General features: G+C 35.5%; 2 protein-coding genes and 1 pseudogene across 3 annotated transcripts; all 3 read left to right on the top strand.

Annotated features, from left to right (window-relative positions):
* Positions 1–3,929: 3,929 nt before the first annotated feature.
* LOC147494329 (uncharacterized) lies at positions 3,930–5,218 on the top strand. The gene is made up of 2 exons (XM_086568102.1): positions 3,930–5,046; positions 5,142–5,218. Exons 1-2 carry the CDS (start codon positions 3,930–3,932, stop codon positions 5,216–5,218), a joined length of 1,194 nt encoding a protein of 397 aa, XP_086424228.1.
* Positions 5,219–9,081: 3,863 nt separating this feature from the next.
* On the top strand, positions 9,082–18,655 carry LOC147494328 (uncharacterized). The gene is made up of 6 exons (XM_086569008.1): positions 9,082–9,352; positions 9,497–9,609; positions 9,764–10,271; positions 10,417–11,335; positions 17,758–17,908; positions 18,555–18,655. Exons 1-4 carry the CDS (start codon positions 9,340–9,342, stop codon positions 10,602–10,604), a joined length of 822 nt encoding a protein of 273 aa, XP_086425134.1. The 5' UTR covers positions 9,082–9,339; the 3' UTR covers positions 10,605–11,335; positions 17,758–17,908; positions 18,555–18,655.
* Positions 18,656–20,002: 1,347 nt separating this feature from the next.
* On the top strand, positions 20,003–21,290 carry LOC147494327 (ribonuclease 3-like protein 2; annotated as a pseudogene). The gene is made up of 3 exons (XR_015199184.1): positions 20,003–20,577; positions 20,670–20,831; positions 20,910–21,290. The product of XR_015199184.1 is annotated as a ribonuclease 3-like protein 2 (transcript).
* Positions 21,291–21,924: the final 634 nt, after the last annotated feature.

Raw genomic sequence — 21,924 nt, 5'->3', positions numbered from 1 at the left:
CCAAAACTATCTAAACGTTGTCTTGCAGCACCTATATTTTACTTCATTTTGACATTGATTGGTTGATGTCCACAATGATTAGTTGATGCAGCTCAAGACAATATTTTTATTTTGTAGTTTCAGTAGGTTGCAATAACAACACAATTTTGAATGAGTGAAATGATAGGAGATAATTATATATTGGAGATGATGTTGTGGTTAAAGGAGAAGAAAGGATAGTTTAAACTTTAAACATAGGGGTATATTGTGTATTTTAATTTTGAGGCAGGGACATTATCAGTTGTAGGGATGAGAATATTGACACCCTAAAATGATGCTGATATCAATGTTCCTACCCTCTTCAGATATTTCAATCCTTCAAACTCGCTGAGATATTAGAAATGTATCATCGTGCAAAAAAGAGTAGAATTCTACATTCAAAACGAAAATTTACTGAATGTGGCTAAAGTTTTAACAAAACAAAACTATATTATTTAAATAGGAAAGATAATTACCACCTAAGAGTATGTATGTTAGGCAACCACCCCCACACACACACACATCAACTATAGCATTGTGGACATCATCGGTCCAAAATTTACAAGTTGATCTCTTCGCTTCAGCTGACAAACTTGGACCTATAGCAGCACCATTCTCCATAATAACACCCATCTTCCATGCCTGCCATTGCAGAGTAAAAAACTGCAAGTAGCACCTCTTCTACCTCATCGGTACTTCCTTCAAACGTTGAAGGAGCGCTGTCTGAGAACAATGTTCCAGATTTATGAGGAAGCAATAAATAGATATGGTATGAGCCAGCACGATTGAAGAATTAAATACAGAATTTTACAAGAATCGTAGGTTGACATCTCTCCATCCCAAACCAGCCTCGAGCATCTACACGAGAGCAAAAAGATATTACCTCAGCATATTTTATGATTTTATCCCTTAAACATGTGTTAATTTAGAGACTGAAATACAATTCCTTAGGACTCTGTTTCGGCAAACAAATGATTCACTTTAAAGGAAATCAAAGTCCTCAGAAATGATATATATAATTTTATGACAGGAGGCGGAGGCTTCTTAATAGGATCAACGAAGTGGTGCATACCTCCACAGTCCTCCAAAGTATTATCTGCTCTGTACCACTCTGTAACTAAGAACCAAATCATCGGGCTTCTTCCATATATAAGCTCGAACTGTGGCTAAGCTCATTTCTGGGGACAAGACCTGGAGAAGCAAAATGAGACACATATGACCTTCAGCTTACAGACAGTGAATGTCCAGATACACGGCAGCTAGATAATATTTACTAGCAACAAACAAACCTAAAACTGTCTATCAATACTGAAGTCTGCTTTCAACAGTTACCTATTAAAGTAAACTCAGAGGTTTTCTGCAGCAGCGAACTACTTAAAATTTTCATTTAGACATTAAAAATCAGAAATGAAGTCTCATACACATCATATAGCACACAAAAAGGTGAACTCATATACAAGAGGTCAATTGTTTTTTTTTCCGGATCCCACCCTACATTGCTCTCAGTCTTTACCCATAGAAACATTTTCCCCCCAGCACACCCTGCACCATATGCACATGAGTATGTCACTTCAGCATGGCTCTGGCATGTATATTCGTATTTTAGATTATGGTAGTAAGGTCTCAACCGCACACTACGTATCTGCAGTCTATGGGAGTGGGCGAGTGAGCACAACCACAAAGTTTTAAGATCACACTTTTTTCTTCGAGAATCTAACCCTATTTCGTGCATATCAATTTCGATTTACTCCTTTACCTCAGCTGTAAACAACCTTCAGCAAAATTGTGCCCTTCCTTGACTTCACTATTGATTTTTTTTTTTTCAAGTGTAGCTCTGAGTGTTTTATATTTCTACAACTCCTCAGATTCCTTCTGTTGGAGTATTAGACACTCATACAGTGAACATACAAAAAAAAAGGTGGTGTGGATTGAACACAATTAGGTTTTGATGTTCAATCTTCGGTGACGTACAAAATTGCACCTATATCGTGTTAAGATTTCATTTTGCAGTGAAATCTTAACACGAGCTAGCACAAACATGAACAGAGCTATTATATAGGATCTAGGAATAGGATCCTGTTTTATCTTGATGAAACTAGGAATTTGATTTTGTTTCACACTTGCAGTGAAATCTTAACACGAGCTAGCACAAACATGAACAGAGCTATTATATAGGATCTAGGAATAGGATCCTGTTTTATCTTGATGAAACTAGGAATTTGATTTTGTTTCACACTCCTTATTCAAATAAGTAAATAACCTAATAAATTACTACAACTCAAATGTCCAAGGATAAATTTAAGAAGTCTTATACAATTAAAACTCTAAAGCTAACTCAGTTCTTACACAATTACAAATCCTATACAATTAAAAGTTTAAAGGTAACACAACACTAACAAAAGCTGTAAGCAAACTATTTTTTCTGCTGCTCAAGATCCTCTTCAGTGTCACATATCTTACGGTAAACAAATTGCCTGCCGAAGTAGTAAACTCCCCAACGCCCTTAGCACCTCCAAGAGTTTTAACACCCCAAGCACAGCTGTCAATATAAATAATTCCCCCAAACACCTGCAACTTAATCATAGCACTGATTATATCCTAAGGCTTCCAATATAATATTTATACTAACACCATAAAATCAGCAAGAAGGGCACTGGAAGCCAACCCAAACTTAAAACAAATCAGCGTCAAAATCGGCAAAGCAACACAACAAGCAATCACTCTCGGCATAACAAAGTAATCTACTGGGTCAGTACCAAGAACTCTCAATGTATCAGTCTGCTCCAAAACCTACATTGTTCCCAACTCCGATGCAAATGCACTTCCTGTACGGCCCAAAGGAGTGTTGTCCAAGAAGACAATTTCTAAATCATTATTAGTTGCAGTGAATAAGAGCAGCAGCTATAAGAAGAGTTAAAGCTTTAGCCAAAGAGAGGAAGAGTTGTTCAGGTTTACCTTATGGATGACGAAAAAATATATACCTCCAGAATTGCTCGGTACAATAGACGATGTATTCTTATTAATCGAAAAAAATAATGGTACGAAGTGTTAATTTTTATTTTACACACTTGATAAATATTCTAACAAAATAATATATTGAAGGGTCTAACCTTATGCGAATATATTGAAGGTTCTAACCTTATGCGTCATAGAAGAATTATGATGTTTGCAAATGCAAAGAGCAACCATAGAGAAAAAGTGTTAAAAGAGCATAGAAGAAAACATCCCTGACTAATGGAATATCAAAGTCACACTGGTATGTAACTTGAGAAATAAAAAATACCGTTTTATACTCTCATTTGATTTTAAGATATTGTATAGATGTAAGTAACCGATATCTATATTTTTCTTTATGCCTTTATTACAGAGAAATTGATACACAGACAGGAATTAAATGAACAACAGAGCAATTACTTAAGCAATAGTACTGGTATGAACTTACTGATTTTATAATGACCCAACAATTTTAATCTCCTTTCCACAAGAAATGGCTAAAGTTGACCCTTTTTTAGTAAAATTCTCAAACAGTCAATGTTGAATCTACGAAGGAACAGACTGCTAAAATAGCTCGCCTTAATCGAAGTCATTTGTTGGCTTTAAAGAAACGTAATCGTTTGTTGGCATCCAAGGAAAACAACTTGCGTTCAAATAAAGGCAAAATTGTATTTTATATTCCGTTGAGGATTAATTAGAGTTTTTGAAATTTCATATTTTTTATTACACAGGCCAAATAGGTACTTTGAATCTTACAGATGTTGTGCGCCGTATAATGACTTCAATATCTCAAATCACAAATATCAGTGAAAGGAATAAACATTTGCAAAAGCAAAAAAAAATTCATCGTGATCTAAGCAAGTATACTAACAATGATGGTATGCGTTTTCTTCTTCAATTTTGATATTTTATTCAAAATGTTTGCCAAATTCACAACTACTTTTTATATTTTAGGAGTTCATGACTTTGGACTACCAACTGAAGAGTGTATGTACTGTGGAGCAATTCTTTGGGAAGAAGAAAGAAATAACAAAGGAAAATCATCTGTTCCAACATTCTCTATATGTTGTGGAGAAGGAAAAGTTCAACTTCCACTATTTGAGACTGCTCCTGAGTTTCTTAATAAACTCTTAGACTTGCAAGGAGGAATAAGATCTACTAAATTTAGAAGATATATACGGACATACAACTCCATGTTTCAATTTACTTCTGCAGGAGGGAAGATAGATAAGACTATCAATGATGGAGGAGGTCCTTTCGTTTTCAGAATAAGTGGACAAAATCATCATAAAATTGGGTCTCTTCTTCCATTCGAAAGTAAGCCTCCTCAATTTGCCCAGTTATATGTATACGATACTCAAAATGAATTGAAGAATAGGATGCAAATATTCAATGAATATAATGATTTTCCTGATCCTGCAATTGTTGATGGATTGATCAAAATGTTTGATCAACACAATAAAGTTGTACAGTCTTTTAGGATGGCTAGAGACAGATTTAAAGAAGATGAAATGATTGATGTCCGCCTAAGACTTATTAATTCTCGGCAGAGTGATGGAAGACAATACAATATGCCAACTGGTAATGACGTTGCAGCTTTAATTGAAGGGGATGTGTTTAATGTTAATGATTTTAGGGACATAATTGTTGAAACTAGAGAAGGTTTGGAGAGAATAAATGAATTGCATCCTAAATTCATGGCTTTGCAATATCCTTTAATGTTTTCCCGTGGTGAAGATGGCTATAGACCTGGGATTCCTTATAGAAGATTTCCTAATAGTGAGGAAAATGAAAGAGTTTTTAATATAGATGATCATAAAAGAGATACGGTTAGTATGAGACAATATTGGGCTTTTAGACTGCAAAGAAGGACACTAGAAAGTTGCCTACTCTGGATAGGTGGACGTTTACGTCAAACAATCATTGTTGATGGTTATACATGTATAGAAGATCAAAGAATGTGTTGGTATCGGACACACCAAGAAGAAATTAGGGCTGATTTATACAGCAATGTGATGGATGCAGTGGTCGCAGGTATATAAGTAATATTATTTAATTTTTAAATTTTATTTCCATTAGCTTATAATTTGTTTTAATATATCAATAACCCATTTTAAAAATAAACACAGGTGATACTACAGCAGCATCAATTGGTAAACGTTTGATCCTTCCATCAACATTTCTGAGGGAGGCCCTAGATACATGATACAGACCTACCAAGATGTTATTGCCATATGTAGATGGGCAGGACCACCTTATCTTTTTATTACTGTGACTTGCAATCCAAATTGGAATGAAATTCTTAGTTATCTACAAAAAGACCCTAGACTATTGCCTAATGATGTTCCTGACGTTGTGTGTCGAGTATTCAAAATAAAGTTGGAGTGCATTATGAAAAGATTGCATTATGGAAATCATTTCGGCAGAGTCATTGCAGGTTATAATCACATACATTTTTTTTTATAGAATAGATAATGTCCAGTAAGACTATAAATTGACGTAGAGGAAAAACCTACAAAATGTGAAACAATAGTTAATAATTTATTCATAAATGTGGAATTCATGTTTGCTATTAACTGTAAAATGTAAATTTATGTGTTTTAACATCCTATATTTAGACAGGGGATGGAGAACACACATACTAACTGTTATTATTTTGAAGTCCGAGCACCAATTGAGCTATGTGTTTTTTATGGAAAACAGTGCATTGTGGCTAAGATAATATATAGTCAAAGTTGTTAGAAACAGATACGTGAATGAAGAGGAGATGGGAGGAAAAAAGAAGGAAGCTACCTTCACCCGGTGAAAAAACACACTAAGCTGTTATTATTTTGAAGTCCGAGCACCCACTCACGGGCATAGTTGGTAAATGCTCTGATCGACAGTTAGACCTTCAGAGATACTCAAGAATAACTCCCCAATGAAATGAAAATTGTCCTCATAGAACTCAGCCACAAAAGCGGAGAACTAGCATCCATCTAACGAAAACTACCCATTTTTTTTGTTGTGTCCAGTGTCATTTACTTAGTTAATGTACTTTAGTACCCTTTTAAATTCAATTTGTTAAGATTGATGCTTACGGTTTGTCTCATTTTCTGAGTGATCCATCTATTTCACTTCTTAATAGGAAGATATATTTCTTACTTATTGATAAGATCATATACCTTTATAATTATTTAAAGACTGCTACTAAATAAATTTTTCTTTGTTGTGTATAGTATTGTATGTTATTGAATTTCAAAACCGAGGACTGCCACATGCTCACATTTTATTGTTTTTACATCCGGAAGATAAATAAATTTTTCTTTTTTGTGTGCAGTATTGTATGTTATTGAATTTCAAAAACGAGGACTGCCACATGCTCACATTTTATTGTTTTTACATCTGGAAGATAAAGCTAAAAGTGCTTCGGATATAGACAAGATGACATCAGCTTAATTGCCAGACAAAGCCAGTGAACCTCTACTGTATGATATTGTAGTCCAAACAATGATTCACGGTCCGTGTGGTGAGAAGAAAAAGGGTTCTCCATGTATGGACACTAAGAAGAAGAAATGTACAAGGAAATTTCCAAAGGATTTTTGCAGTGAAACGACATTTGATGAGAAAGGTTTTGCAGTTTATTGAAGGCGAGATAATAAAAGAACTGTAGTGGTGGGCCGTCAAAATCCGGTTGAAATTGACAATCAATGGGTTGTTCCTTACAACCCTGAACTTACCAAAGAATTTCAGTGTCACATCAATGTTGAACATTGTAACCGCTCACGGATGATTAAGTACTTATTCAAGTACATTTCAAAAGGGCAAGATCGAGCTACGGTATTGTTGAAGAAAATAATGTCTATGACCAAGATAACCGTAATGGTCGTGCGTCAAGTTGATGAGATTAAGCACTATCTAGACTTTAGATATGTATCTGCATTAGAAGCAAGTTGGAGGATTTATGAATTTGACATCCAAGAGAGATCCTACGTTGAAAGAATGAGTTTCCATCTTGAAAATCAACGAGAATATTGTTTTTCGTGCAAATGGGGATCCAAATTTGAAATTGTTGCAAGTGAAAAAAAGACAAAAACTATGTTCACTGAGTGGATGCGTATTAATGAAAAAGACCCGAGTGGAAGACATCTTACATATGTTGACTTCCCTTTACAATTTGTGTGGGACAGAAATGCAAAGGTTTCAATACATTACAATTTCCAAAGAAAAATTTATATTTGAAATTACATATAAAATTTATATTTATTCATAACATACATATTTTTAATTTTTCCGGGAATGGAAAAGAAGAAGCCAAGGATTGAAGATTGGAAGAATATTCTATGCTTAGCCAACACAAAGGGGAAAGATATTATATCGTATGCTTCTAAACATTGTAAAGGGAGCTAGAAATTTTGAAGAAATCGAATTGTTAATGGTACTCTCTATGATGATTACAAGTCACTTGCCGCGGCGCTTTGGTCTTTACAAGATGACAATGAATGGCATCTTGCCATTAAAAAGCAAAATTTGAATGGTCTTCGGTCCGACATTACTTGAGTTATTTGTAACACTCTTAGTGTTTTGTGAGTTATCCAATGCTATTGATATGTGGAACGCCATTGGGAGTTACTATCGATGATATCTTAAGGGCTAATCCAAATTTATCTGAATCGGAACTGGAAAGGAAAACACTTCTTGAAGTTGAAATTCTAATGAACGAGAATGGGTGGAGTCTAAAAGATTATAAGTTTGATATCCCAGAAGCAGATGAAGCTGAGAACAGAATGATACAAGAGGAACTAAATTATAATTGTAATTTACTTTCCTCACAGTACTTACAGCTTCATGGTGGATTGAATGTCGAACAAAAAACTGTTTTTGATGCTGTCATTAGCGCTGTTGAAAGTAATGCTAAAAGAAAACCATAGCTCCATTCAAGAACAGTACCTGAAAGAGATTGAGTTCTTTGGTCAAGGATAACTGAAGAGAAGAATAGAAGATAGAGGAAACCGGAAGAAAGAATCCCAACAATATTTGCTTCAGACGACTAATGGGTTATCTAATGGGCTTTTTATGGGTTTTTTGAAAAATAAACAATGAGGTCCAAACAATTTAAAAAGTTCAACAAATTAATGGACTATATACACTATTCGTTTTTACTATAAACTACTATGCAAATTTATACACACTTTATTAACCCTATTATACGGGCGAAAGATAATCGAGAAGAAAAAAATTCGATGACGATCGTAGACTTGGTGAGGTGGAAAGAATGTGACAGATACAACAAACACACGACGCCGCGGCGCTGATCACTTTAAGAACTACGGAAAATATTAGCACTCGAGAGATTTGAAATGGACGAAGTGTATGAATTTGAAACGAAAGTCGAAGAAGATGAAGTAGTAATGGCGTACTCACAATTAAATTGCGGGAGTGAAATTCCGTTGAGCAAAGAAATTGCGCAATTATTGGAGTGGTGGCAAATTGCACCGGGACAACTACCAATTATTACTAGAAACTCCAGTGCAAGTTTATATATGAACAAAAACTTATTAATAAATAATACTCTTACCAAACACTTGCAAAGATGAAATCACATTTTTTCTTCATGCTTTACAACTTCAATTTGATACACGTAAATAGTAGATAAATAATAGTTCAATTAATAATAATAAAAAATCGTTTTAATTCGTTGATTCTTCTTCCATCACAACTTAACGTTTTGAACTAAAAGTTCTTAAGGCCTTTCATAAAATACATACATATTTAGAAAATTTATTCAACCATATTGATAAATAATAGTAGATAAATAATAGTTCAATTAATAATAAATAAATCGTTCTAATTTATTGATTCTTCTTCTATCACAACTTAACGTTTTGAACTAAAAGTTCTTAATGAATTTCATAAAATACATACATATTTAAAAAATTTATTCAACCATATATTCATCTATCAAGGTAGCAGGCCCGACCATAGGTCGGGCTTAATGGCTAGTATATAATAGCAATCCCTTTTCAAGCCATGTAAAGGTGTCCACGTCGACAGGGGGATTACGAGAAAGGTGGAGAAAAAAACTGCTCGATAAACTGGCCCTCAAGTCTCCCACTCAAATAGAAATCTAAACCCAAGAAAAAAACCCCCGCGATTTAAAAAACCAAAACCTTTCTTCTTTTCTCTTCCGTCGACCCTAAAAAAAAAAATCCCAATCCTCAAAAACCCCAAAACTTTTTCCGGAAGTTCTCCATGGAAGAAACTTAATGAATCTTCCAACAGCCCATAACCAACAGCTGTTGTGGGATGTCCTTTTTTGACATCTCTTTCTGATGCTTCCAAGGAACCATGTTCTATTCAGGTTTGTCTCAAAACCCAAGATTTAAAGTTCAAAAATAAAATTAAGAAACCAAATATTTATGTAAAGTAGGGTTTTTTTGTTTGAATAAAAATAACATTAGGTTTTTTCCTATTTGGTTTTGGGTGTGATTGGATGCAATGGTAGAAGCTTTAATGGACTATTCCCGCAGTGTTGAAATGAATAGTGAAAATAGTGCTATTGTGGATGATGCACTGACGGTTTTTAAAGAGAATTTCACTGCTTTGTCTTCATCTCAGGTTTGTTTACTAGATTGATGTGTTTCTATTATATTAACTGCATTGTGATTTACTTCGTTTAATAGGGTTGTTTTGAACTGTTTCTTATAAAAATTTTAAGGTTTAATTTTAATAGTTTTTGTTTTTTCCCAATGATTTTTCTTTGGGTGTTTAGGATACATTGCAGGAAACTGAGGGAGCTACAAGCGATAAGAATCGTGATGACCCTCAGCCTAACACAGAGAAACAAAATAGTTTTGGTCGAGATTTTGTTGCACAGAAGCATTCTTTAAGTAATCCACCTGGACATAGACCAAGACCAACCCACAATTCATCGTACAATTCTGGTTATCATCAGAAGCAAAGATGCTCAAATAAGGGTCACCAACAACGGATATATAATGACAGGAATTTTAATAGGGGACACAATAATGCCCCACCAGCTCCTGTGAATTGGCAGAGCCGTATGCCTGGATATGTCTATGATCATTTTGGATTTCATGGACTGTTGCCTCTGCCACCACATTCTCCATATCTACACCCTCATTTTGCATTCATGATGAACAATCATCCTCTGGATGCCAATGTGCCTTTTCCGCCTATTCCTTTTTCTGCTCTTCATTGGATCTATTATCCAGGTTATGGTATGCTGGTTGGGTATAACGGCAATCCTTACTTCCAAGGTAATGCAAATTCTTTTGTATTGGTCTTCACTCCTAGATTTATAATAAATTTTTATAATTTCCTCTAATGTTAATGCTCACCACGTTCGGAGGTGTGTAGTTCAAGTGTTACATACTAAAATGCACTGCTTCATGAATACTACAGGAGGAGTAGCATTCGGTCCACAGACTCCCCACCCAACTAATTTGCAAGATTTAGAATACAAACTCTACGATGCCATTAAAGACCAGATTGAATTCTACTTCAGTTTTGATACGTTATTCATCAAGTATTATTATATATATATATATATATATATATATATATATATATATATATATATATATATATAATAGCAGCCCCTTTTCAAGTTCTCTGAGGCTATCCACATCACCAGGGGGATTATGAGAAAGGTGGAGAAAAAAACTGCCGAACTAAGAGTCCAGCTAATTATGTTTTCTAATGTCAAAAGTCGAAAGTACAAAAGAAAAATCCTTCGTACGCTCCGGCCTCCCAACTTCCCTCTCTCTCTCTCTCTCATCACGACTATAGGAAAGCAGTCGACTGCCTGTCAGAAATACCTTTGTCCCTTTTCTATCAAGCACGAACTCCCCGAACTCACCTCCAGGATGTAATTACCTTCTACCAGGCCCTTTTAGAGTGTCGGCTCTAGACTATAAAGGATCTCTTCTGCTTCTTGATGGGGCTAATCCACAAAACTAAGCAGTTGCAGATCACAAGTAAAAGCAAGAACTATGAGACATGTTCATTGGTGATGTGTGCGTGGACAAGAGAAGACATTCTACGTGTACAACAATCTATGATCAAAGTGCTCCAAGTAGCTGGCGGGTCTTGCTGGGTGCCATGGCGTGTTCTCAAGGGTGCCGCATGTAGATAGGGGTCTTCAGAACTCCTTGATTACCATTTGAAGGTGCTTGGTGGGAAGGTCTTGGATGACGAAAGGATGGTTCTTTCCAGATGCAACCCTGAGTTGGATGCTATTGAGTACAAATGATCCCCACCCCAACTGTAACACTTCTTATGCTTTAGCAAATCCTCAATTTTCTTCTACTTTAGTCTTAAGGTACAAGTTTTCTTTTCCAATTTCATTATTATTTTACTGTAAATCGATTGTTTGATTTGAGGTTTTGTTAATATCATGTGAATGCCAAATTCAGTATAAATCTGCGTTTTAGAAGCCTAATTGTGATTAACAAATTCAAATATTTGATCCGTGCGCTGTCTTTTGATTGTAAAAGTTCAACATGCTTTCTATAGTTGCTGCGTTTATTGGATACGAGTTGGTTTTACCAATTAACTTATTGAACTATGCAAGCACCGCCATATCACTGATGTGATTCATGCTTGCCTAAACCTTTGGGTTGATATATTTACACTTTGTTTTATCTTATCAATTGCCTTTCTACCCATTTCTTCAGAGAGAATTTGTTTGGTCAGTCTCCTTTCTATACCAAACTTCATACGTTTGGGATGTGCGTTATATATGAACCTTAGCAAAAAGGAGTATTTTATTTGGATCATTGGGTTTTAAATGGGTTTCTTGATCGTAATTAATTGGGACTATTACTTCCTATTTAGTTTATCTTTTTTATCAGCAGTTTTTTTCCCCTGATTTGAATACCATTGTTAACCAAGCAGTTTTCCTCGAAATGAAATGACGACGAGAAATTGATTATATTGAACGCGATCCGCTAGATTTCTCTCTGCCCCCGTATTAGGGGTTCTCTGGCTCCTCCAATAGTTTACTTAGTTTCTTTGTCTTTCTTTAAGGAAGCACTATGTTTGTAACCCCACCCTCAATCAATGGTATTCACTCCCCAATTCCACCAGGATTCAATTACAGTTTTTCTATGTTAGGCATGGGACTTGCTCTCAATGGCTTAACACCACACTATAAGGTCGTATGCTGTTGTGCACTTACAAGTAACCCAATAGCTATCAATCTATATATATATAATAGTAGTCCCTTTTCTAGCGCTCTAAGGGTGTCCACGTTATAGGGGGATTACAAAAAAAGTGGAACTTGACTCCCACAAAATCCGACTTTCTTCTTCACGTAGAAAAAAACACATTAATTTGGCGATAATTTAGGAAAAAGCAATTTCGGGAAAGGAAGGAGAAATAGTGAAACAACTTTACCAAACTGATACACCATACACGTACTTTTTTTAACCAACATCAAAACCCCCAAAATGCTTCTCCAACCAAAACCACCTTCTTCTCCACTTCGTCAGTTTTTCAAGAGTAGAACGAAGATCAAAGGGTAAGATTGTTGAATCACTTTTTTTCCCCTCAATTCTCATCAACAAACTTGCTGATTATGTCAAACTGGAGCACGAGAAATCAGAAATCACTATTGAAAGTAAGTTTTTTATTCTCCTTCCGGTGTGTGCACAGAGCGTTGTTATAGAATTGTTAGAATGATTGCAATGGCAGGACACTTATCTCACTACTCAGTAAAGATTCCTACCCGTCTTTGATAAATAATGAATCGACCTTTCGACGGGTTTGATGAACCGAGAGTTTCGGGAGTTGGGGGCCACACGGAACCTGAAAAGCAGAATTCATATCCCTGGTATTCCCAGCTTGAACATAGGCTCAAGGCATTGTTTTAAAGCCGTTCAATTCAGTTAGAAATCAATCTGAGTAGGACATATATTTGTTCTCAATGTTTCTCATGAATATATGTAAGAAACTCTGACATGTTCTATGAATCAAAATTTCGAGTTAGAGGCATCGCTGGGCATAAAACCAATTGATTCAGTTTTCTTGACCGAATGACCCAATGTAAATATATTCTCTTCCATCAATTAAAATTTAAAGGTTGAACCATGCCGCTCCTTCAAGCTCTTATCCATGTGGATTTTTATATGCACATCTTCAACAGTCATTAGATTGTTTAGAAATGATTAAAGATGTTGAATTATATAAAAACTCTACTAGATATAAGTCTACATTTAACCTCAATCACCAATTATATCGTTTTCCAAGGAAACAATTGTGGATACTCGATAAATGAGAGATATATCAAGTGTTAGTGGTCCTGAGTTTTTGGAGACTGAAGGATCAAAAAATTAGTTAGCTCATCAAAGCTAGCAGTGGGTTTGGCATCTTAGAAATATATTTAACTTCTGCAAGTGTTTGAAGGTATGCTTCTATGCCATTCATTTTATTTTATTTCTATCAATGTATTTTGTTTGGGTTTTCTTTATATGGAAGTGCAATTCTGACTTCATGTTTACTTTTATTAACATCAACATATGAATATTGGCAATTTACATGTTCCATATTCCCTCATTGTTAATGTGTTTGCAATTGTTAGTGTAGCTTAGTCTAAAATTATCTTGAGGCATCCATTGTTATTGGTGTTTATTTAACACTCTATTTAAGATCCTATCAATTGTTGGGAAAATTTTATTGTTGATTGTATAAATTAAATCACAACTTAGGTAAGACCAAAATTAAGTTGCTCTATGCACTGTTGCAAGGAACACAGTTGCACAGTGCTTGAGGACTTCTATATTTACCTGTGCTTTTGTTGCCCAAGTCCAAAATAAGTACCCATTGTTGCCATCTAAGCAAGACAAAATCAGTGAGTTACCATTGTGATTGTATTTACCATGAATTTGGTGGTGCTTGCGTAAGTTGGTAGTTCATTGTCACACCCCGAATTTCGACAGAATTCGGGAAAAACATCATTTGTTCCCGACTCTTCGATCTCCGAGGTGTGACGCACTCTCTACTTCCAAAAACCCATAAATAGTTTAAATATGCGGATAATTAAAAACTAATAAAAATTTTAACTTAAACAAAAGTCCTCTTCATTACAAATATTAACAAATGAAAATGCAAATAACCTTATCTCAACTGAAAATCTATATCACCTCAAAGGAAAACAAAGTCTATCTTGAAATGCGACTCTAACGCAAACCACGAGCAGCAACCAATCTTCTTCAACACTAAACCTGTCAAGACTTATCAACTATGTTCATTTAATGAACACACCCGATAAGCAAACATGCAAATCGGGTCAGCATTATAAAAATGCTAGTGTGAGTAGCTCTAAAATACAATATATTCTTATACAAATATATACACAATCCATAAGGCAGTTATTTCCTCCACCGAGGCGCCTTAGCTTTCAACGACTAATATAACATCCTTAAGTATAATAATTAAGGCAGGTAGTTCCTCCACTGAGGCGCCTTAACTTCCCACTAACCACATAACAAACTATACTCATACTAAATAAGGCATGTAGTTCCTCTATCGAGGCGCCTAGGGTTCGAACTAAACAAATAACCAACCAAGCATATTATATACGTACCACATTTCATGCTCAATTACAGAGTGGGTCGTCTCTGCACGAGTAATTAGTTTGACCCACCCTTCTGCAAAACCTTATATAATCATCTATCTACAGTTATATCATTAACTAACACATTACCATAATTATATTAATTAAGGCTTTCTTTGCGTGTCCCTAAAATCATGTCGTATCTATGTCTTACCTAGTTTCCCTGGCTACCACAATCGCTTCCCAACGCCGAACATGTACATCCACATGCCTCCCCTTACATAATGAACCACTCGGCGTAACTACCCGGCGGGATGCCGCGACACCGTAACCCTCACACGGAAGCCATTATGTAAGTACTGCCACTATTCAGATAAAATATCGCGCGTCTCGTTCTATTTTGCGAACGGAATAATCAAACCACTATTCGGCTACGCCAGAAGGGCCATTCAGCTTTACTGAAACGCCAGGAGCGCCAATCACATTACTCACGCCCGAAGGCCATTCAGATTCACTGAAACGCCAGAAGGGCCAATCAAATTACACACGCCTACACAGGGCAAATCACATGAGTTGTGGTAGCTAGGTTCTAGGATTTTCGTTACGTAATTTATTCAAATGTCATACATTTATGACTTATAAAAATTCCACTATATCACGTGCAGGTCAAATACCTTATTGCACTAAGCCACAATATTTAGAAATATCTTAATTATATCTCATAACCACTTTCATTCTTTCACGTGCCCATATATTATTGCACTACGCCACAATCCCGTGGGCAAATATTCACCAATACTATACTACCTCATAGTAGCATCTCACATATATAATAATGGAGTGTTTATACATTTATTTCTCCAAAACTATTGTATTTAATATATATATCCCAACATATTATATAATGTCACAATTGCTTCAAACATATCGCATAACATTTTTGTAGCATTTTAGGAATATTATATCTCCTAAAGTTTCTATCTCGTCACGTGCCAAAATATACACAATATCAATGTCAAATTATTTTTTTTTAGATAACGACAACCAAATTTATACAAGCTTCCACAGCATTTTAGCATTTGATTTGTCAATACAATTTACAACATAAAACGTAGCACAATTAAACAGTCCACAGTCCACAATCAAATCCCAATACTAAAGTCCATAAATCTAAGTCCGTATATAATTTAATACTCATAAAAACATATATATCAAATTCTTATTATCAGAATTCCCCTCTAGTTACGTGCTAATATTATATTGCACTACTCACGTCAAAACTTAATTAGATAATGACAAACAAGGTTATACAAGGTTCGACAATATTTTATTACTATATTTGTCCATATTCTTAAATATGTGAAAAACTGGAAAAAGTCAACATTCTACGGTCAACGGTCAAAGGTCAAAGTCAACACGTCATGGTCAAAGTCAACATATCATGGTCGAAGTCAAACTGTCATTGTCAAAGTCAAACTGTCGTTTCCATGTCCAACAGGTTCATGGTCATAGCCATGGTTCATGGCTAAGGTCAAAGGTGCATGGGCTCATGGGCTCATGACCAAGGTAATGGTTCAGACCCAACTGGCCAAGCCCAAACCTTAGAACCCGAAAATCTAAAACCAACTTATTTATTCCACCTGACCCAATTGGGGACATAAGGACCAACCCACATAAAATTAGAAACCGGCCCAAAAACTAATTAGTTTTGGCCCAAACAACTTAAACTAAACCGGCCCAAACAAAACAAATAGAACTGGCCCAAAACAGTTAAGTAGTTCGGCCCAAAGAAAGAAAAATAGAACTAGCCCAAAAAATTTGAATTGAAACCGGCCCAACCAACAAATGTTTAGGCCCAATCCCCAACTAACTTAACTCCGGCCCAACTAACAAACCTAAAGGCTTTGGCCCAAGGCCCAAAGCCCAAATCGGCTACTGTTCATCTTCTCCAGGCTTCTCTTCCTCCAGCCACAAAAACCGACCACCACAACCTCCACACACCATCCTACACAAACCCACCGATTTTAATCCCCATAAAAAACCAAACAACATTAATAAAAACAAAAACCCCAAATCATTCACTCCCTATATTTCATCAAAACTAGATCTACAATATTTAGATCTCCATTAATGGTTCCTCAAGCTTTAACAGTTGGCCCCTCACTCTACTACACTCCCCCACTTCAACCAATCATCAATTCACCACACAACCACCGAAAAATAGTTCAACACATTTTACTGGAGTGTTTGGGCGAGCCGCCATTAACAACTTCCAAGGTTCAGCAACCCCCATCCTTCAGTACACAACCCAATCACAGTTTAAACAACACACTTCACCCATCCACCCCGACAGTTTCACCATCGATTTCAATCTCGACAGTTTAACCATCGATCACTCACCCTCCACCAAATCGCGAAGACGCCATTGATGGACCGTGCAAGCTTCACAGCCACCCTCAATATCAATAACCAACCTCAAATCCACAAAGTAAAAAAACTAAAGACAAGGGTTCAAATAAAAAAGGTCCGGACAGGTGACGCCATTAACGGCCCATCAGCTTCGACAGTTAAATGTTGAGTTTCCGAGTCTCAATAGAGTTTAATCTAATAATACGACACGACGCCGAAAATAACCAGAGAATGAACAGTAACAATGGACGGAAATATTTGACAGACAAAAATGTCTGTATACCCGTAAAACTAAAGTATATGTTCGATGAAAAAAATAACAACATAACTACTCACCTGTATTAAAACCCGACGAATCCCTCATCGTCCGAATCGTCGCGCTCCACCCTCCAGCAATCCAGTTTCTATCTCTGCCTCCATTTTTATTATATTTTATTCTCTAAAAACCCTATTCTCTAGAACAATGTGATTATATACTTGGGTTTGAAACCCAAGCCCAACACAGACTCGGGCCCAGAAACCAGGCCCACATATCCCAAATCCAATCCAGCCGATTTTTAAATAAATAATTTAATTAATTAATAAATAGAAAAAATACGTATTTTAAATACGGGCGTTACATTCATCTTATTAGATGATTTAGCTCAATAATATTTTTAGAATTGTATTCAATCAGACTGTTGTCTTGATATCTCACCTGTCATGATCAACTAAAACAAAAGAAAAGTGTTTGAATCAAAGGATATGATTCTCCTTTTCTTTTAAATCTACATTTTTAGGTACATTAATCTCGCTTGCACCATTAGGCGAGTGCTAAAGACACATGTGCATTTGGTTTTGGGGATGGTATTTCACAGGAAAGGGATCCGAGCTAGGAATGGCCTAAAAGATCGAAAGTTGTTTATCAATCATAGCATTGGAAGCGCTAAGGTATAACCTCTTTAAGTTTAAACTGCATTTACTTGCTTTAATTGTTGTTTATATTGGACATCCATTGTGTTGTGTCTTCTTTCATTATAGTTCTTTAAAATGTCTATAAGGTCAATGAATCTTTTGGGTATGGGAGAAAGGAGAGGCTATCCAAGTTTTGGAGTGCTTGGATATGTGTCGTGATGAGGTACATTTAGTACATTATCTATAAATTTAGCTGCATGATATAATGCTATAGTGAGATCATTGTGATGCCTTTGTGTTTGGTAGCTTTGGGGTAACCTAGAGAAATGAAACAGGGTTACCCCTTTTCAGATTTTTATAGTTCGTAGTTGTCCATATTAGAGAAATACATTGAAGAAGTGATGCATAACATATAATTTAACTTACTCATCTTTCCTTCCAAGTTAAAACCCTTTAAAATGGAATGAAAGAAGAGCCTGACGTGCACTCATTATTTGAAGTGTAACCTACAAAGCATGTAACTTAGAAGTGAGACCAAATGAGATAGAAGTAAGTTCTTTTTCATAAGTTTCTTTTTTTTAATGACAATTATGGTAATGCAATGATGTTTGCAAATCATCTTTTTATTGGTTAGCGTGGGTTTTTTTTTGTCACTGAATATTGATTAACTGATGTATGGCAGAGATTAATTAGGTGATATGGATATGGAAGAAGCAATGTGTCACTATATTTTGATTGTTGCCGAGTTATATCTTTCTTAGACAAAAGGTTCTATGTACTTCTATAAGTTCTTACCATTGAGTTTTTAAATACATAATTTTTTGTTCTCGGTGTTTGTATGTGTTTGTGCAATTTGTTACATTCTTTTCTTTTAATTGCTTAAGAATTAATATGCAGAAGAATAAAGAAGGTGATCAATTATGAGGCAAGTAGTCTCTCTGCTAAAGAAATAGTTGGACCAGTTTTCAGTACCCTAGCTTTCTACATGAGGATTCTGACAACGAACTGTAAGGTTTCTTCAGAATGCTTTGGTAATAAGTCTTTGATATTGCATGTTTTTTCTTCAATTGGTGATACATGTTTAGGCTTTGATATTGTTAGTTTCTTGGTTAAACTTTAGAGAGTGGATATTGGTGAAATAGCCACATTTCTATATATGGCTTTGTTATATTATGCTATAGTTGAGTTCAAAATTTTATATTACTGACTATTCTATATTGAGGGTTAGGGTAAACGATTAACAAAATAGCAAAAGGTTATTGAAGGACGTGATATGTATTTGCACGAAAAAAATATGTAGGCAAGAATGTGTATAGCCAGTTCTCCATAGTATTGCCTAACATGCTTATTTTCCTGATCCTCTGCGAATAATTACTATCCCCAAACCCATCCTCTCTTGCATTCTAACATCAAACCTGTTGATGCTAAAGTCACAAAAATATTTAAAAAAATATATAAATAAAACTTATAGATGGGTAGGTGGCTGGGTGTTTTACATGAACACAACCACACAACCATATAAAACCAGATCATGACACTCTACAGTTGTACACTCTACAAGTAACATAAATATTCAAATTGTTATTGTAAAATTCTCATGATTAGTGTATTTTCTTATAGTAAGTCAACGAAAAGTGATAATAAGATTATCAATAACAGTAGAAGTACATCTTCCAATATAGTTACGTTTGGTGTGATTATATAGTACATCATGTTAGAAACTGGATAGTCTATTTGTTACAAAATCTTATATATATACTAGCAGTCCCTTTTGGAGCTCTCTGAGGCTATCCATGTCATAGGGGTATTACTAAAAAGCGGGAGCACAAAATTAGAAGTTTTCATACGGTCAAAAACCCAACTCTAACGTATTTTATTTAATTTGGAAACAAAAAACCCGCAACTTCAACACTACCTAATTTACTCTATCGTCTCAACACTCATCTTCTCTGTCGATAGTTTGTTTGTAAATTTGGTACATGTTTCCCACGAATATCACACAAATATTTAGAAGTTTTGGTTTTTTGCAAGTTCCCAATTGAAAAACGAGGTTTAGGTTTAAGAAGTTAGGGTTTTGATTCAAGCGAGGGTCTTTTTCATGAATTTCGCAAGGATGAAATCATCCATGAAGGTTTTGGTTTATCATCCATGTTTTTCAATCGAATCTGCTATTGTTTATATTTGAAGCCTTTTGCAGATTTTAGAGTTCGAAATTCGTCTTTCAAGGTTATATTGAAAGTCATTTCATATTTGTATTGCTCTACTTCAATCAACAATACTTAATTGTATTCCTAATACCTTGGTTGTAGGAAAAAAAAGATTTATGTTACCTCCTCCACAAACATGATTGCCAGCAACGCCTCATTTATGACAACATCAAATTGAAAACATGATGTTGTCAATTGAAGTAGTTGAGCAGATTCTGAATTATAGGTTCTCTGACAAGTCACTATTGGCAAAAGCATTAACTCACTCTTCTTTTGCTGACTCATCACCATCTTACATTCTTACCAACGTTTGTTGGTGATGCTGCTTTGGGGCTTGCTTTTGCAAATTTCGTATATATCACATACCCTGATCTTGATCAGGGCCAACTCTGGCTTCTTTGTGCTTCCAATATTAACACTGAAAAGCTTGCTCGCGTTGCAGTCCGACATGGCCTTTTTCATTTTGTTAGGCACAATCCCCCTTCTCTTGATGCAAAGGTACACAAGCTAAGAATATTCTGTTGGTTTTAAACTTCAAATATTTGGTTTGATCATGCTCTGATATTCGGGTTTGTATATTGTTTTGGTAGGTTAATGAATTTTCTTTAGCAATTAAAAAAGAAGAACAAGCTTGCGAGATCTCAGCGTACGGAGGAAAGGTAAAAGCACCAAAAGTCCTAGCAGATATCGTCGAACCCGTTGCTGCGGCTGTACACGTGAACGCCAAATTTGATTTGAAGTTTATGTGGGAGGTAAAAAGTTACTCTGAGTTTTTGAAGATGCTGTTTTTGTTTTTTGTTAGTTATAAAGTTATGTAATGTTTATGGTAGGTCTTTAGTCCACTGTTGGAGCCTATCATTGTGCTTGAAAATCTACAACAACAACCACTCACAATGCTTTATGAGCTTTGTCAGAAATAGGGCAAAAATGTTGATATTAAACATTGGAGGAATGGGGAAAATAATATTACCAATATTTTGGTGGATGGGAAGCTTTTGGCTTCAGTGTGTTCAGAGCAAAAAGAGACATCGAAGCTTAGTGCAGCAAAAGTAGCTTTGGAAAAAATGTTAATTTCCAAGTCTATGCTAATTTTGGCTGACGACAGTTGTGAATTGCTAAATGGAGTGGAATCTTATGGGATCTTATACAAGGAGGACTAGAGCATGCTCAAATATCATAGGAAGTTTAACCTCATTCGACGTGCAAAGCTATATTAAGTTTGCTTAAGCTATATTAAGCTATATTAGAAATATGTCAGTAGCAGTTTTTTTTTGGTTGAAAATGTAATATTACTTTAGAAAACTATTGTTGCAAGTCTTCAGGATTGTATGAATTGTCTATATAATGGTGATCATATTGTAATGTTTCCTATCAAGTTTGTTTATTATCTAGACAGATTCAAGGTCTTAAGATTCTGAGTCATTCTACTTATTATGTAAATTCGATTTTGAAAATTAACGATATTGGACCATCATAGATAATACATACAAACATTTTCCACGATCTATTTCATTAATTAAAAAGATAATGGCCTTCATCCTCCTATTCCACTCACAAGTATTTGCATTTTATTTATTTTACTCTGCAGTACGACATACTTCACACATTGCAGTCAAGTTTTCAGAGTTCCTGAAAGCTCTCTTCTGGGGCTTGCAGGATCAAGTGGGAAGAGTGGAACTTGACAGATCTCGCAGCTACTAAGCTAACAGGAAGCTATCTAAAATGGCTACCCCATCTGCTACGATTTGGGGCTCACAATAGTTACACCAAACTTTCCAAAAAATTTAGTACTGGGAAAAGACGCCCACATGAGAGAAAGAAACTCAGATTTTGGAAACAAAGATA

This window comes from Coptis chinensis, chromosome 6 (genome assembly GCF_015680905.1).
Source record: "Coptis chinensis isolate HL-2020 chromosome 6, ASM1568090v1, whole genome shotgun sequence".
NCBI lineage: Eukaryota > Viridiplantae > Streptophyta > Magnoliopsida > Ranunculales > Ranunculaceae > Coptis > Coptis chinensis.
This window is presented reverse-complemented; position numbering and strand designations above follow the sequence as displayed.